This window comes from Megachile rotundata, chromosome 13 (genome assembly GCF_050947335.1).
Source record: "Megachile rotundata isolate GNS110a chromosome 13, iyMegRotu1, whole genome shotgun sequence".
NCBI classification, from domain to species: Eukaryota; Metazoa; Arthropoda; class Insecta; order Hymenoptera; family Megachilidae; genus Megachile; species Megachile rotundata.
Window position 1 is genome coordinate 15,607,013 of NC_134995.1, and position 18,831 is coordinate 15,625,843.

Here is an 18,831-nt window from a genome sequence, read left to right on the forward strand (position 1 = left end):
CAATCGGTGTCCCAGGAAGGACACGGTGTTCGTGCCCAAGTACGCGGATCATCGTTGATCGGTCTTATTGCCGTCATTACTCTTAACGTTGTTTAAGACGGTATCTCGCTCGTACGAAAGAAATTACTACATCGTATCGATGAAGATTCCTTGATTTCTAGGAATTCGTTGTTATAGGCTATACAGAAAGAGTGTATCGTACACGTTCTTATGGGATGTCTTTATTGTGTATCGCTCCAGGTGGAACGCGACGTCGCTTCAAACCGGATCTCGAATCGATTCGAGATTGATACTCGGATATGCTCTTTCGGGTGTGGCGGATTTTCACGGAATACGATTCGCGAGACACCGTTGACGTTCTGGGACTAATTTATTGACGACGTACAATGGCGATCACTTTTAACATTTCTCGCAGGATATACTCTTTAGGAACAATTTTTATTCATCAAATATTCTTTCGATATATATTCTGATTTTTAATAACCAAATTTTTTAGCGATTACGATGTAGTCATGTATTGAAGGTGATTTGAAATCGAACGTGACCGATTCAGTCCTTTATTAGAGTGACCACTTTACTTCGTGCACTTCGATTCGATCTTAAATCCAGTTTTTATCGATGAAACAATATAAATGTCTGTATTATTGGTCACGTATCGAAGTGTATGATCAGCTGTAGGTCCATATAAAGCATGATGCGAACCAGCCCGCTCGGAACGCGAACAAGAACCGCAAATACCGATATTCGAGCACCATAGGTTCGATAGCCATGGCAGCTGATCCCAAAAGCCTCGTGCCGTTTTATTTAAAGAACACTGTATCGTTGGTAGGATCACGGCGAACGGAACGAACGCTGCCACCGGTCTAAATCCGCTGTCCCGTAAATCATTGGACCGGTTTATGGTGTGCACACGCGGAACGCGCTCGAAGGCGCGTGTCGAATGCTTCTCGCATGAAAACCTCCTATCGATCGGAGGATCCATCGACGCTCTTCTCCTTAACGATCCACCAATTCGATCGATGATTTACCGAATGTTTACGGATCTTTGCTTTCGGTAGATCCTTCGTTATCGATCATTTACGATTTACACGCTTTTCATTCCTACGATCTTTGTGTTGGACTTTCGCATGATTTTTTTATTAACATCGAAACAAATAATAAAGACAGATATAACATCGTCGGAACATATAATAACATCGAATAAAGACACATTATTGCAAAGTCCACAGCTTTTGGAAAAATAGAAAAGCTGCAAGAAAAGATGGCTAAGATCCTGTAAGGGTTAAATTGCTGAAAGGCAACTTGAAACGGATTTGGAAGTACAAAGGAGGATCGGAAGAGGCTTGAAAAAGAGAAATTTGGCGTGGAATCAAGAGTTCGGTCCGGCCTCTTATTATATTTCCGTGAGGTTCGTTAGGGTGTGCAACATTTGTTGCCCGAAGAGAAAGCGTAACAGCAGCGTGGCCAGACGATGAGACACGCAGTTCGCGAGCGTTTTCATCGGTGCCGCATTTAGAGACGCTTAGCGTCGTCTATTTCAGATGCCGGCGAACATTACGAGGGAACTCGGACATCGAGGATCGACCGCGAACCTCGCTCGACGGACCATTCTCGACTATAAATTCCGCGGTTCACTGGCCCTGCAACCACGTTCGTTCCGCCATGCTTGGATTCCGTCAACTCTCTGCGCTCGGCCTGATGTATTATCGTCCGCTACAGCTTATTCCGACTATTATTGTCAGTCGAGCGTGTTACTCGAGCTGCACTCGATGCGCGACTCGAGCTGCTGGAACAACATCCTAATGCCTATGTTTTGACGAGCAACCGTGGACTGCGGCCATCAGGATGCAACTCGAGACCACTCCTAATGATGGATAGTCTCTTTCTTCGTTCAGGAATTCAACGTTTCAAATCTATACATCTCTGATCGATTAGAAATTTTGATTCCTTACTCCTTCAATTTCGGTACGAATTTGTACAAGTGAAAAATAAAAAGGGTGAACAGAGATGATTTTTTTTTTTTAAATCTTTGGACGAGCACGTGTCACTGGACGAAAAACAACAGAGGGACGACAACACCGGCACGTCGGTGTTATAGTTGGTCCCTCGATGATACGCAAATAGACTCGCCGGAGGAGACGTCCAACAGTCTGGTGCATCCGCAAAAATAGTATTCTGTCGTGTTTGTCGCGTGTATCGTCGGGTGTTACGTAGCCGAAACCTCGGGAAATCGAGGCTAACTCGTTCGTTTCGTGGTAGTCTGTTTTCGAAGCAGCCTAGAATTCGCTTCGTTTTTGCTAAATTTACTCGACGGGCACATTCGATCAACGAAATCGTTAACAAATCGTAAGCGCGGAGCAAAATGAATCCCGATGGCAAGAAGCATAAAACTCGATTCGACCGCGATACTGAAAGGAAAGATGACCAAAACGATTCTCGCTCGCGTGTGTCCATTATTTCTATCGCTGTCCCGAGAGTATGCTCTTGAAACCGTGTCCAGTGGCCAGCGACAAGCAGTTAAATAAATCACAGGAAACGCGTGGAAAAATGCCCGACTGGGAATCGAGGGATCGTCAGACGACGATCGATCCTCGAGGCGTTTTTTACTCGCTGATCGCACATCGAGCCTTGTTCCGTTGCGATTGCGCTGCTAACTTTTTTACTCCTCGTAGAATCCCGTACTTTCCTTCGGGGGAAAAAAGGTAAGAACCTGCGAGCGACCGTGTTTTCGATAATCGTTCCGGACACTCGTCAAATTGCAAATTGCCCCGTATTACAATTTTTTAATTTCTATATCGATGTTCTCTCGAGTTTTCCGATGCTAGTTTCATCGAATCCTTTGTCCAGTTTCTGTACAGCCTGTCCATCGGTTCTCGACGCGTAGAGAATTTTGCCAGGAGTAGAGATGGCCGCGTTTCAGGCAGCAATATCAAAGTGGTAAGAAAGCTTACGACAGTAACAACACGGAGTACACAGAGGCTGTTGTTAGTACACGGTGCAGCGGACGGAACATTAACAGGAAGTGGTTGGCCACGTGAGCCGACGTCTTTAAGCATTAGCGACGGCGCTTGCCTTACGTGATTCAATTGCTTATTACACGGTAGCCGGCCACTATTTCCTTGGAATATTGATCCGGTAATGTCCCGTGCATCGATTAACACGTTCGCCGTGGCAACTTTATCTGTCTGGGCAAATATGTCCTGTAGAATACGTCGGATATACTCGAGAGGAGATCGACGGCTGCTGGCGCGTATGTTCGAGCTGTCGGGCCACTACCGATCGATCGGATCGATTCGAAGCTTATGCAGATTCGAGCGTTTTCTTTGCGGAGAAATCGGCCAGTCACGACTGTCCGTCGAGGAAGGCTGAAGCTACGGTTCGAGATCTGCCAAGGCTAGTTTGCATCGTTCGGGGCGATAAATGCCACCCGCGTGTCGTTGGACACGGCACTCGTGTCGTTTACACGACAAACGCAAACACAGACGGCAAAAAAACGGCCGCTCGTAAAGCGACACCCATCTGTGCTAGCTCGTTGCCTCTTCGTGTTGTTCTTTCGATGAACGGGGCCAAGAGGATCGGTACCAGCTCGCGATCTCTCGATTTTACCCCGATCTTTCGATTTTATCTACGTTTATCTGTTTAGCAAACTAGCACTGACAATGGTATTACCTTCTATGAAAGTGAAACGTATTTCCATATTAGATCAAGGCACATAATTATATGTTTTTACTCATAATAGGAAAGGCTAATTAAATAAAAGAGGATATAACTAACTAAAAAGTTGACAAAAATGAAACTTGTTAATCGAACGACATTCGTTTATAAATTGCGACGAAATAGTTACCTCTTCCAATTAGAGGCGAAAAAGTAACATTTCTGTATCAGTTTTCTCTTGGTTTCGAAGTTTAAGAAGCGTTTATTATCTTCTCGTTTAGTATAGGATATTATAGCGCGTCAACGTTATGGATCGTTTCTCTTTCGTTTTCAATTCGCGATGCTAAAAAGAAATTGCAGAGAAAACGCGGCAAACTGCTCCGTCGAAGAAACAACCTGCTCTAGCAAAAATTTCTTGAATAAAACACGAAACATCGTGTTACGAATACCGGTAACTTGTTAACGAGCTCGATACTCACGGTATCGTCCCCATGACCGGACAATTCATATGATAATGCCGTCGACACACGTTTTTCGATACCACATAGACTCGTTTTGAGCTTTCCACTACAGGAGAACTGGTTCTCGACGCGAAAACCTCGGATAAAATTATTCGCCACGATTTTTAAGGCATAACTTTGGCAAATATACCAGTTTAACCTTTTCCAGACATTTCATGGTACAGTAGACTCTCGTTATATTGCCGTAGGAGGAAACTCGAGTCGAAAAGTTTCTTTGTTTTACGCGAGAATCAAGGGTTATCGAAAGGCGGCAATATAACGAAAGTCTACTGTAATTCCGACTCTCCTACACTCGCATAAATTTTCAAGGTATACCCATTACAATGACATCCGATGTTTGATATCGTTCCTCATAATTAACACTTTGTATCGAGAAACAAGTGTACACAAACAGTACATGTGCATCGATATATCGTAGACGATAATACGATTAATCATAATTAATTAAAGAACATCGTTGAACGGTTCGTACAGATTATTAATGAACCATCTAATGAATGCAAGAAACCGGAGGTCGGTTCATCTATTTTATTCGAGACAGGATTAATCCAATTACCCCGTCCCGAGAAAAAGAAGGATCTACAGGATCGAGATCGATCGTTGGCGGACGTGTTCAAGGACAGCCTTGAGTTGAAACTAACACTTGCTTTACGTGTTAACAAACCATAACCAATTAAAAGGAGATCTCTTCCAAGTTTCTTTTATTCTTCTTCGTTGACTATCGATCATGCTCCGAGATCCATCCGCTTGATCTTGGTCCTCGTAGATCATTCGAAACGAGAATCTTGTTAAAACGAGGGACTGACACTGTTATCGTTAAGTCCGCTCGGCTTTCGCTTTTATTGCTCCCCTTTGAAACTCATTTTCAAACGTGTATATTCGTGAAATTCGAATTATACCTTTTTCACGATGATTACGGTGCAACGTGTAAGTAACTACACGTTTACTTATACCTTCTTTTATCACGGTCTTGTTACATTGCAGACTGATCTTAATACGCGTTTGTAAGTTTCAGAATTTATATTCTGGGAATTCGAAGAGCTTGAAATTTGATAATTAAGCCAGAAGGAAGAAGAAAACTTCTATTTTCCTCGAATGGAGCTCCATTAGCGATAATGACCAAAACACAAAGGTGAAAGCATCACTGTGTTAGACTTTCCTTTTTATCTCGTGTAAGCTATTCCTGTTCCTGTGGAGAAATGTATGTTGGCCACAGTGAAGGTGACAGGTGCCGAGTGCTTCTATAAATTGCGATCCTCGAAAGAACGAGAAAACGAGAAAACGAAAAAGGAAAATGGCCCGCGTACCGAAAATGGCCACGCTATCTTTAGAGGGTTGCGTTCAACAGCCCCTTCTGTTCGATCCTCGTACATCGAAGTTTTCGCGTTGAACAAATTCCACGGCGTGTTTGGATACCGGTCGATGGTATTTTGTCACGTTGGAATTTTCAAGCAAACATCGAAAAAGCCTTCAATTTCAAGCTGCCAGTGTATCGCCGCGAGTTCCATCGCTAAAATTAGCGTTCGATGTCGTTTGGAATCGTAATGCACCAATAACTGGACCTGTCGAGCCGCTTCGTTTCTTGTTTCTTGCGTTTGCTGAACGACTTTGACGTTGATACGCCTTTTCCGGCGCTTCCTCTACACTCTAATTCTTACTTAGAATTGATATTTTATGGCAAAATCTTCGACGAAGATTTAAATTCGCTTCTACAACTTTAGTCTCTTATTTCTATATCAATGGAACTAATCAATTAACTCTTAAATACACAATGTTGTAGTATTGCAACATAGTTATATTTTTAGTACACGTATGTGACACATGTAATACACGCTTTTCTGAATTGTATCATTATCTAATAAAACGTGCACTGAAATCAGGTCTCATTGTTTTCTTATTTTCACAAAAATATATTTAGATGTTAAAAGCAGCTATTCAAATATGCACCCTGACATAATAACACGTCTGCAGCAAATATCTTTGCAGTCAGTATGTGAGAAGCTAATTAGCAAGAGACACATAATATTCATAGTTTATTCGTGACATTACATATCTGTAAATTAGGTACATTAAAAGTGTCATATCTTGCGATATCGAATAAAGTAGTCTAGGGTGCAAGATTTGTGATGGGTCCAGCTGTTTAAAAGGTCATTCACACTGGAGGATGGCTGCTCAATGAACGAATTTTGGCACTGTTAGCCGAATGGAATCACGTAAGTAAGTGGATCGATTATGAATGGACCTCCAGCTTCATTCAGTTTGAACATGACCCAGCCTTGGTCCACCCAGAGTCTCATTTACTCCGGTCACTTTCGTTCTGGCGATAGCTTAGGTTTCTGTTAGAACCGTCTTCGAATTTTCGACATTACCCAAAAATTTTCAATCATACATCTCTAAATTCGATAACCACCAATTCAAAGAGCGGTGAATGAAAAAATTCTAAATTACCATCTCGATATTATTAACCCAGGTAATTAATATTTATCGAAATACATAAAACCGAGCATCGGACGTAAAACGTTCTGTCACTTTAAAAATGACAGATAAGATGGTTGTCCGTAAAAGAATTGAATGGTCTATAAAATTACGACTAAAAAAAGCGGAGATCGATTTAGCAGAGTCGTAACAGCGATCTTAAAGCGTAAAGTGCATTCGTTCGTAAAGTGCATTCCCCGGCAAAAGGACGAGCACGAAGAAAATTAACATCGCATGTTGTGCCACCGAATTGCGTTGTCCATCCACCCCCTTCGCATCCCGGAGGAACCACGATGGTCAGCGGTCGCGAAACTATTTCCAGACGGTTTTGATTAATCTTGAACCAAAAACGTCGGGGCAGAAAACGAGCAGACTGGCTAACTTGCCACCTGGCAGAAATAGCAAGACGTGGAAATGCTTCTTGACGTTTCGCCCTGGACACGAGCAAGAGAAGCACAGGATAGAGGAAAAACGATGATAAAATAAACGCCAAGTTGGCACCTGCTCCGCACACTTTAGAGTCCACAGGATGCTTCCAGCTTTATAATCTTCGTTGAACGCGGAAATTCTAGCTAAGTTCTTTCCACCTCCTTAAATACGTATTTACGCTTTTCCCCTCTTTTTGCATTCCCGCAAGAGTACTCTAAACGCTCAATCAATTCTTCCATAGTTATTTGTAAGATTTTTTTATGGAAATCCGCGACAAACGGCGTCTTTATCGAACAAATTGCGGGACATAAAGAGACTCCAGGTATTATCAACTATTATGTCATTTGCCACGATTAAGCTTTATATCATCGATGGACTGGCATTTTGCAAGTTGTCTTTATAGGAATCTTCGCGTAAAAGACATACCCATTAGGAACTATCTGATTCACTATAACTGACTATCAGTCATTCAGCAACTTCTATGAAACGTTTATGGAGTCATCCTTATCTACCTTCGAGCTTTAAATTGATATACCACAACATCTATTTATGGCACTTTTATGGCATCCGACTCTGCATGGTATTATAAGATAAGGCCAGAATCGTTTCACAATTTAGTACTGCAATTTATGAAAAGTTTTGCATCAGCCTTACGATTATCGTGCAAATAGTTTGTGGATTTATGTTGTATCGAAGAATACCAGTAGAAGAATTTAAATATGTAAGACGTTTTAAACAAAATACTTTCAATCATCCTAAATTATGTATGTACGTATGTTCTCACACAGTCTACCCCTCTACATAACATTTAATCCCCAAAAATGTAAAAGCTTCAAAATAAGCTAATCAAAACGAAATATAAAAATTTGGCGAAATCAGCGAACAGGTGAACGGAAGAGCGTAGTTTCCGGAAGTCGCTGACCAGAGTTCTAATAATAAACTCGGCCAACTTAATTTTCAGGAGCGGAAACCGTTTCCGAAATACGCCAGCGGCTAGACTGCGGAAATATTAAGCTCGAATGTTGCGTGGCTCGTCCATCAAGGTGCACACGCACAAGATTTGAAGGAAATTGCTGTAAACGCCGTGATCCTCGTGATTTATCGCGTCCACGCGCTGCCACTTCCTCTTGAAAATTCGCCCGAGCACGCGCCTAATTAGAGTTACGGGCCCTTCGACCAGAAACTGGTCTTCTTCCTGGATCATGTTCGCCCCTCTGGCTAACTTGGCACCTCCACGATATACAGGGGCCTCTCCATTATGCGAATTAACCGAAACCGTGCCATTAATTATCGACGCCTCTTAGTGCTTAGCTACGTTGATCGATCGTTTCCAGGGAAACGGTTGCCAAATTGGGAGCTTGGAAATAGGAATTTGGAAATTAGAGAACTTGGAGTTAGGGATAGAAATTTGATATGTGAAAAATTCAGGCCATTGCAAATTTGGAAATCTAAAAATTTGACACACGAGAAGTCTATAAACTTCAGAACTCCAGCTACAAAATTTAATGCTAACTTAAAAAATTCGGTAAAATTTCCTCCCCTGAAATAATTCACCACCTGAACACCCCAAGCACGAAAGATGAAAATGCCAGAAGTCCAACATATTTGTAAACGGTTATAAATTGATGGCATCCATAAAAAAGGTTATCGAAGCTATTATGGATTATTATACTGATTAACCGTAATGGGCGTGTCGTCGTAGGATGATGAGTGCAGGTTTGCCTGCAAACGTGCTGAAATTGCAGGACGAGGCTGTATACAACATTTAACTGCAACTCGTACACGCTTCTACGTGAACGAAAGCCGATACACGTTTATATTGCACGGCATCAAAACGTTACGTGACAAGGTTGCAAGTTTCTACACGGATGTTAAAACTCGTGTGACCAGATTGCGCTCGAGCGCTATTGTGCCCCTGTGTACGTGCATTCAGTCGACGATTATAGCCGGATCGTGTCGAATTGCTACGTGTTAAATATTACGAGGCACTTGGCGAACTTTCGTGCAAAATTTCCCTCATCGTCCCAAGACGGGTTCGATTTTTATTTCCTGCTAAATGTGTTGTAATTCTGTGTCGAAACGGGGATTTCGATGAACCTCGATTAAGACTTAATAGGTACACGCTGTTCTGCATAATATATTACGTAAATTAATGTTCAAACTTTGACGAGATATTTGGGTAAAAATTTAGACGGCAATCCTACTCCTTAATACTCCTCAATAATTTCATACTTAACGAATGTTATAAATTAATACATTTGTCTATTGAATTGTCAGAAAGTTATTCGTAGGAAAATTCTTTGTGTTCATATTTCTGAAAAATTCAATTCGATGCACCAAAAGGTTCCATGTTTTTGACATTTTTTGTCACGATTATGCGTAGCTAATGGAGGGTACTTAGTCGAGACACTAGGTATAATATTGAAAACTTACATCGAGGTAGTGCAATTTTATGCAAATGAATGCACCGTGATTGTGAAGGTACTTTACTGCAGGCATAAGCATAATTTGAAATTGTGAACCATCAGCAGGTGAACCACAACGAATTAAACCATTTAATAAATATTATCCCTTATATATGGTCTTTTAATGGTGCACCGTAAAATTTCCAATTTGTACGCAAACTATGAGATTATATTATAAAACTTGGCACAACTTTCATTCAATATATGCGACCATTAAAAAAAATATCTCGATGTTCGACATAAATGGCATTGAATATTTTAAGATGGCAATGAGGATTCGCGATAGCTAAGTGCAAAATGTAGAGTGCAAATTTTCATACGAATACAAATACAAAATTTTCCGAAAGGGTTAACAGGTTTTACGAAATTTACAAATAATTTATTTTGGTGCAATATAGCATAATTTACTAGATGATATGAATATATTAGGATCTTCCATTTCATTTTCCTTTTCAATTTCATTTTCATAATGAACTGTTCGACTAGTACAAGTATATAAGTGATGAAATTTTCTAAATTTTTATTTGCAAAATTGGATATGCCAATTTTTAACTTCATGCTTTCAGAACACAGTTGCATACTGGTTTCAATGAAATTAAATTCTGACTTGAAAAAAATTAAGACGTGAAAGCGTGAACGAGGTTTAATCCGCAATTCGTATCTTTCGAGCTGCCTCGTTATTCAGTTGTCAGAGCCTGCGGAGAGGTTTGAGGCAGAAGATGGATTCGCCGAACGAATAGCGATAGGTAGAATTTCGAGTCGGATGCATCGTGAATAAGAAACATCGTGGGTATCGATAGATAATAGCGTCGAAAAATTCGCTGCGTTATTAGACGCGGTAACACGATGTTACCATCGCCTTTTTGATGTCAACCGATCAGTTCGATGACGATAACGCGAACGATACAGGTTAGAAACCGATCGATCGTTTCGTGATCCTTGGACCAAATATCGGCAATTTCAGATCAGCCCGAAGATAAGCATGTCCTTCTGGAAGGTATCAGCAAACCTCTTCGAGAGATAAAACTAAACCACCGGGCCGACGACGATAGGAAGACTTTGGAAGATTCTAAGGGTAACAGTAATGGTATGTTTTTTGGAAACCTTTAACGATGGGTGTACGATTTGGAGAGTAATGAAAATTTTGAGGTAGTTTGACAACTTTATTTTGCCACTCCTTTTGCTATCAATATCGGTCGTCCACCCTTAACATTTTCCCCGCGAATTAAGTCAGGAATTCGAAGAAATTGATCTTTGTCTCGGTATGATCGTTTATCACGAGAAACATAGAGTATAAAATGGTTGTAAACGGAGTTTCGCAATGATTACGCGTGGTCGGTAATAAATAGCCGACGCAAATGGTTAAAAGTGTAATAGCACTTAGAAAAGAAGGAGGAGTTTTGTTTCTGTCGTAGAATCTCGTATCTCGGGCGATATCTGTCGAATATGTCACATGGGCGGTTATCCAACGAACGATGAGGATCGAGCAAGTTGTAGAAGACAAGCCAGAACTGTTCGACCGGTCGACAGCGAGACATCGACATTATCCTCCTACTCGTATCTCGGTCCTTTGATCTCCGCTTGCAAGTGAGTTTATCAATATTTAGTGCAATTTATCAATTTCACCGGATCAGATAACGCGGCTGTGCCCACGGTAGCTGCGTTCGATTCGAATGTAGGTTACATCTAGATTAACCTACTGTCAACCAATTATTGATAATATAAAGTAGTCTCAACCGGTGCAAGTAGAGAGTGCTTGACTCCTTTCCAACGATCGACACTTCTCTTTCATCGCGATCCATTAGAGGTATTTTAGAATCGGGGGAGAATGTGGCACGACTCGCTCCGAATATTTTACAACGTAATTTGGAAATTTGAGAATTTCTGGTTACTCGAGAGTAAGAAGATAGTTTTCTCGTAAACGATTCTAAAACGAAATCGAGCACGGTAATTCGATTAGACTCGATGGACGAATTACTCGAGGTGGAATGCGGTTACGTTGACCCTAATCCAGGCACGACTTGAACAGGTGTCGAGGAACAGTGGCCCTGGTGCATGCACAGTGTCTCGAAAGATGGCTGACAGAATCGGGTCACACAAGGTGCGAACTTTGCGGATACAAATACGCTACTAAAAGGGTGCCACGTTACAGTATCTTCCGCAGTATCGCGATATGGTTCAATACCGTGATAGTAACTCGACAGGTAAGTATAATTGGCCTTTAATATATTGCCTAGTCGAGGGACAGCTTTCTAGCAAATCAAGAAATACTTTTTAGATGTTCTTGGATATACTATACTTGATAGTGACCACGCCACTGGCCCTGTTTTCTTGCTACATATGTGCTCTCGCTCTGAGGATGCTGATAAGAAACAGATTACACGATGTGCCATGGATGATCGTTGCTATGCTTCCTACCTGCTCCTTAACTTTGATCGCTTATTGGGGTTGGATAATCACTTTGGGCAGGTGGGTTCATTCTTTCATCTGAATTTTTCACTCGTAATCATTAGACACATTAATAGTGTGACGCAAAAAAAACGAGACTATTCCAATAAATCATTGTATCTAAAAATAATCGAATGCTGTTGAGTCTTGTATGGTAATATCGTTCCAATGAAGTACCAAGAATGGGAGAAGGATATTTTCATCACAGTAATATTTTTGCTGGTTACAAACTACACACCTAGTCTCGTTTTTTTTGTGTCACACCTCGTATATTAAACTACCATTACTCTTTTTACTCCAACTTTTCTTTTATTCATCACTTGTCGAGATTACAAAATAATTCTTTTAATTAAGTGATTCTCCGTATTCCTCGCATGCGACTAAATAATTCTCTGAATTAATACGTTATATTAAGGTACTGAAATAATCGTTCTCATTAATTCTTTACATTAAGACGATTAAGAGATCGTTCCATGGTTAAATAAATTGAAATATCGACAGATTACACGGTCGACGGTGGCGTCGTTATTGGAGAAGCAATTTCGTGATTCGACTGATCCCCGACGACGCGATTATCGCTGAATCGAGACAAGAAGAAACATTATTCAACAGCTCGATCGAACATTTCGGCCGTCAGAGAAACACCAGCAACGAATTGACGGATATTCGTGACGCGATCGATCGATTGAACTGAAAAAGATTCGTTCCAGCGTGTACCCTACGATGCAAGATTTAATCGCTTGTAATTGCATTTAATTAGAAGGCGGCTTTAATCGAGGCTGATTACCGACTATCAACGGTAATTAATTACACAGGAGAGAGAACACGAGCTTCCGGTTCTATATCGCTTCGCGAAATATACATCGATAGACATTTTTAATTTTCCTGTCATGATTATGGCAATATTGTTGCTAATATTGTTGGTGAATCTGATGTTGAACGTGAACGAAAATTTTATCAAGTTCATTGTTAAATTTCAGATCTCTGTATCGGTACTGTTGAACCACTAGATCAAACTTTTCTACATTCATTTTTATTTTACAACTTTGTTATGCTCTACATCGAGAAATTTTGATAAAAATAATTTTATAGACACTTTATACTTTATCGATTGCTATTTAATTTTTAATAAATTGAATATTAAGAGACTTTAATAGTTTGTATGTGAAACGGAAGGAAGTATCGAAGAACGAAAGAAAAACGAGTTGACTGGCTAAACCAGCTTCTCAAGGAGTATCCCGTTCGATTTCACTCTCAATCGATTACGAGTTATTACAAGGATGACCGCGTATCGTTGATAATTTTAATACGAGAACAAGTTTCAAAATTTTATTGAAACGTTCCGTCATTTGAAACGTACGTTTTTTACAACGCGGCAAAAAATATGCTTCTCGAAAAATCCGTAAATTATCCGACCATCGTTTTTGCAATTAATTCAAGCATCGACATTCGATTGCTCGATAAACGTTCAATAAAATCGTTTCGAGAAAATTTCGTAAAAACGTTTCGCAAATTATGCGGAAATTCTTGAATTATATTGCCTCTTCTAATGAATCCAACTTTCCCAATTCATTTAATTGGCAGGCTCAAATATTAATTTGTTTCGAAGGAATCTTAAAATTATTAAAATATTTTAATAACTTTAGCTAATAATTTCTCTAATTAGTCCTGTTTGAATTAATTCAGTATTATCGATCCACTTAGTCACCCTTCGGCCATCTTTCAAGGCACAAGCAGAAGTAAAAGAAGAGGTCGATGTTCTAGGACAATTTTTTGATATCTTTATGCTGTTCCGTCGTCTCGCATTATCTCTTCCGCCGTCCATCGTTCATTTTTTAACGGATGATTATCCTTTTTAGCCGCAGGAAAGTCAATTTTCTACTTAATTCACGTGAAATTAACGGCAGTAACGCGGCAGCGTTTTAATCAGGTTTCGCGTAATTGCAACGAGACGCTTCTTCGACCGCGTTTAATCGCTTCTGTTCACCGTTGACACTTATTAATACGATCAGCTACATTCCTGTCCATAGAAGCATTCTCACGAATTAGCTCTATGTAACGTTGTTATACAAACTATTATACAACCATAAAAGCGACTAATAAAGAGTAATCGCTGAAAAATCAAACATCAAAGTGACCAGCGAAGAATAAATGATACAGTATTCTGTCATTATGGTAATCGAGAAAAAATAATCAAAGTACCATGCCAAGACTAAAGTAAGTAGTAAAGACTATAACGTATATTGACGCCTTTAGTCCACAAAGAGTTAATCGTCGCATTAATCTTTAATTCATAAAGTGTAACGAAGGCCATTTGATATTAACATTCAGAGCGTGTATACATTGTATCGGAACACGCCGTGTTCCGCCGTCATCAGACACAAGCTTTTGCTCTTATTAGTCTTCAAACTAATTACTATATTTCCTGCACCCTTGGAAACCACCTATCATTACCTGTTGCACAAGTATTTCTTTATCGTCGACTCATTTGCTTAATGCAAAAGCGTATGTAACGTTCAAAGCCGTTTAAACTTTTGTAGATCTCCGTGGCAGATTCCAAAGATCCCATTTACGGCAATGCGTATCTTTTCAGCAACTTTGTTCGATTCGCCGAATCGTTAAAGCTTGCACGAAACCCGTGTTCGAGCACATTTTTCTTGTCTGCTTTTTGCTAAAATACCTGCCACTGCGTGGACGTCGAAAGATTCAGAAGCCACTTTGCATAATGCCATAATTTGCATCGGGAAAATGAAAGAACGCGCTAGATAAGGAGTACTATTGCTATCTTTGCGTATCACGGAGAAACGCATCGACCTGTGTTACTCTATAGACCGATCTCGGACTCGATCTTAATTCGTTCCGGCCATGCAAATTTCCCTCTGCATGATAATTTCGAGTAATGACTTTATAAAAATGCGATGAATAATATTTCTGATGCATATGCTTTACTTCAGAATTCTGAAATTTACAAATTCATGAAACGAAGCAAAAAAAAGATTTATAAGCAGACATTTTGTTTGAGGCAAAAAAGAGTAATCTAATGAATAGCATTTCCGATGCACCTTCTTAACTTCAAAAATTTACAAATTTATGAAACGAAATGTCCGATAAAAAAAAGATTTATAAACTGACTGCTTGAGAAGAAAAAGAGAAATGAAGGGTAGCAACCCCCAACGGTCGCCATTATACAAATTGATATTGCCCAACGTCCGGCAAAAAAAAGTAAAGGGTTCGAAAGGCGTAAAAATACAGGGGTCTATGTCATCCTGGCAATCAAGGGTTCGGTTGAAAATAGAAGATCCTTCCACGTGAATTCGACTCGAGGAAGAAATGAATCTTTTACGCGCCATCACCGCGGATTGCATCCGGTTCTTCCAGATTCTACGGCACGTGACGTTCTAGTCTCCTAGACGATCGAGAAAAAACTTGGGGAAGAACGACGGACAACTGTGTATCCCCTCTGACAGCAAAGGGTAAAATCAGAACCGAAGGAACACGAATTTTTCTCTGCTGACGCGTCTGCTCTCTTTCGAACACGGTAAACCTGAAAATTATTGTAGCTCTTTTAGAACTAGGTAATTCGAAGGAGAACTCTTGCAATTTTCAAAATGTTCAATAAAGTTAAGCAATCTGAACGAACTGAAAAATTGTATCGACACGACTGCATACTTTTTGATCTTCCAATCGAGATACTCGAAGAGTATGTTTTGAAACGAGAAGATTTGTAAAGAGATATTTATTAGAGCTCTGGAAGGAGAGTCGATAGTAAGAAGGTACATCAGTGGGCGTGAAGGACCGCATCTCCGAACAATTTTACGACAGGATGCGTATCCACGGAGGATTAGGAGAGAATCGGAAGCAAGAACGCGTGAAATTTCTGCATAAATAATCCGGTTTTCTAATCCACGGCTTTCGCCCCGTCGGCCTCGTATTTTTAACCCTCGTTAAGAGCCTTGTCGAACCAGATAGAAGATGCGCAGTCGATACTTTCGAGCCTCTCCATACGACGTATTTCATGATTAAGGATCCTTCAATTTTGTTTTACAATATAAATACTTTACACAGAGTGTTACACTGTGGAAAATATAATCGAATATATCCTGCATCAATTTTTATAGAGAAGCTTGATTTTCTCGGAGCTTAATTTTCTCGAAATGAAGATATAGAAAATGAGTACGGTAAATTGCTTTGAAAATTTAGAAGAATCGTAAAGAAGCAAATGTCTTTTGGAGAGCGGTGATTGAAATCAGCGTGGAACCGAATACAAACGTCTCAATTTGTAGATGCAGAAGAAGCGTTCAATCTGGCGAAGTAAAGCGAGTAGGTCGAGCGCGATCTCGAACATCGAGTATCGAGAATCGGCAGACTCGTTTCCCGCGAGCTGCCAGCTGAATTATTGCCAATTACGAACGTGGATCCTTTCTATCGGGGCGCTGCCGAAATTTATAGTCGATGATAAAGGTATCTGGCCGCCTGTAAAAGCGGTTTAACAAGCACCACCAGTTTCCAACACGCGAGCCAATAAATCGAAACGCCTTCTCCTCTCGAATCACTTTCTTTAGCCCCCTTTTTTTTCGCTCCCTCCCTCGATACACCCCCTCGCGCCCTTCTGTCTCGTTTCGGTCGATCTCGACGTCCTATAATTGCTTCGAGATATTTATTAATCGTGGTTATTAATAAACAAAACGATACCGGTACACGCTAAATAATTAATGTTCGCGGTAATTTTTAACCAACGTCGTCATTAATTTTCGATCACCGTAACATGTACATTTACCATCTCCTTTTATCACCACCCTCGATCCTTTTTCGTTCGGTTCACTTTTTTTCACCGCATGTTTTACAAGGAGTACCTCGGTGAAATTAACGAGAGATTTTATTATCGATGAGTTGTAATCTTGATTGTATTACGTTCGTGTTTTCGAAAGAGTTATATTTATGCCACAAACCGTGCGCGTTATACATGGAGACGTATATCATTCCTACGTATCGCAGACGCATATTTTAAACGTCGAAGCGGACTTTTCGAAACTGCATCGTTGTCTAATATAATGATTTAATTGTTTGCAAATGATGGCACGGGGAACTAGCGGACGAGGAAGATGGAAGGTTTTCAAGATTGGAAATCAAGTTCTACGAGATAATAACGTGTGTCGGCTACAGGGACGAAAACGATGGAACCGTGCCAAGGAACACGATTTAACGTTCATATTGTATGCACGCCTCGAAGAGACCAATCGACAACCAACTATATTTAGAATATTTTAACGAGGTCCAGCTTTTCTTTCGTTTCAAAAATCATTTGGAAATTTTCAAAATTCGAAACTTTTATAATATCGGAAGGGAAAAATTTTACACCTGAAGCATGAAATTCTAGCGCGGTAACATCAGGGATAGTTAATGAATTTATTGCTGTTATCTAGGTTCAGCGCGTTTTTTCGTGGAAGAACGCGGAGAGGAAGTTTAACCGATGTTCCGGGAAAGCCGAGCGAGAGAAAGACATGTTCAGTCGGAGGTGCAAATATTGTTGAATCCATGGGAGATTTATCGTTCCCGTGACAAGGACCTACCGCAACGTGCTACATGTTCCGAGGAACCTGTCACGATGCAGTTCACTAAGCCCGGGATGCGTGTACGTACTAACGCCGCGTAAAAATCGAGTCAAGGATTTCTTGTTGATCCAACGAGAAATTTCTTGTAGATTTCGCGACACTTTCTTCCCTCGAAGAATTATTGCGGTGCTGCTATTTTCAGGCGATGGAGCTTATGTCGCACTGGATTATTAAATTATGCTGCATTTTATGTTGGGCTAGATAACACTATTAGATTAAGCTATCGTGTTTCGAGTCTATTAAGTCAGACAGTAAAATTAGGTTACGTTAAGTTAGCTGATTGTTCGTCTCGGATTGTTAGAATTATTCAGATATACGTACTTTCAAGGAACCAACACAGTGTTACTAATATTTGTATTGCAATGATTCAATGTTCAAATATTTGTATCAATTAATTACCTGCAAGGTGTTAACCGAATTACAGCAAGCAAGTGCATAATTCTAATGCAAATGAACTATAAAACGATGCAAACGGCCATAAGAATTGTAAGTAGAAATACAACGAAAGCAGTAAACCGACTATAAAGTTCTCGTTCCTCTCGTTTAATTTAAAATTATTCTTATGAGCATGACAACTAATGCTTTTACAAGATGACTCGACACCGAATGCCGATTTTATCGATCAATTAACAGATACCTCTCGAACAATTAATCAAGCGAATTAATTACGTTTGTTCGCTGTTAAAAATGACTGCTTACTCTAATAATATTTGAACGGACCTTCTCGAACCGTACGGACAACGAGCATTAGACCCGATGGAAAAATGTGTTGGATAGGCCAATATTTGTACAGATGAGCATCGTTTTGGTTATCTGACAATTAACGCTTCTCCATCGCTTTTTCGTGCCAGTAATTCGTTACGTGGAACTTCAACATTTGAATTAACTGCTCATGTAATTCATTGAAATATAAGATTTTACTTGAAGACGTCAGTGATCTAAAACGATCACAAAAGTCAGATCACAGAAACACCACAAAATTCTTGGACTACAAGAATCGCAAAGTTACAAGAACCGTAAGAATTTCTACATTAAAAGAAGCTGTCGATAAGCAATTCTAACAACAGTAAAATTACAGTACAATAAAATTGTATGTCAAAGAATGGCAATTTGAGCTACCGACAGTAGAGAAATTTCCATTTGCTCGTTATACGCGTACTTCCGGGGTGTTTCCACGGGATCAGATTTTCCGTTAGGAGTCTTTTTATCTTTTCCGTCCACGTGACA

At 40.2% G+C, this 18,831-nt stretch overlaps 2 protein-coding genes across 3 annotated transcripts in view; one reads left to right on the forward strand and one right to left on the reverse strand.

Annotated features, from left to right (window-relative positions):
• Positions 1–18,831, reverse strand: part of Cog1 (conserved oligomeric Golgi complex subunit 1) — a 75,237-nt gene that overhangs the window by 22,874 nt on the left and 33,532 nt on the right. The gene's annotated exons all lie outside the window — the stretch shown is intronic.
• LOC100882608 (E3 ubiquitin-protein ligase MARCHF3) lies at positions 10,216–13,146 on the forward strand. 2 transcript variants are annotated; one of them, XM_076538852.1, is made up of 6 exons: positions 10,216–10,453; positions 10,514–10,631; positions 10,960–11,131; positions 11,574–11,748; positions 11,823–12,013; positions 12,494–13,146. In XM_076538852.1, exons 1-6 carry the CDS (start codon positions 10,430–10,432, stop codon positions 12,684–12,686), a joined length of 873 nt encoding a protein of 290 aa, XP_076394967.1. In that variant the 5' UTR covers positions 10,216–10,429; the 3' UTR covers positions 12,687–13,146. The 2 variants fall into 2 exon arrangements, with proteins under 2 accessions (XP_076394967.1, XP_003708623.2); XM_003708575.2 differs by having other exon boundaries at positions 10,217–10,453; positions 10,509–10,631.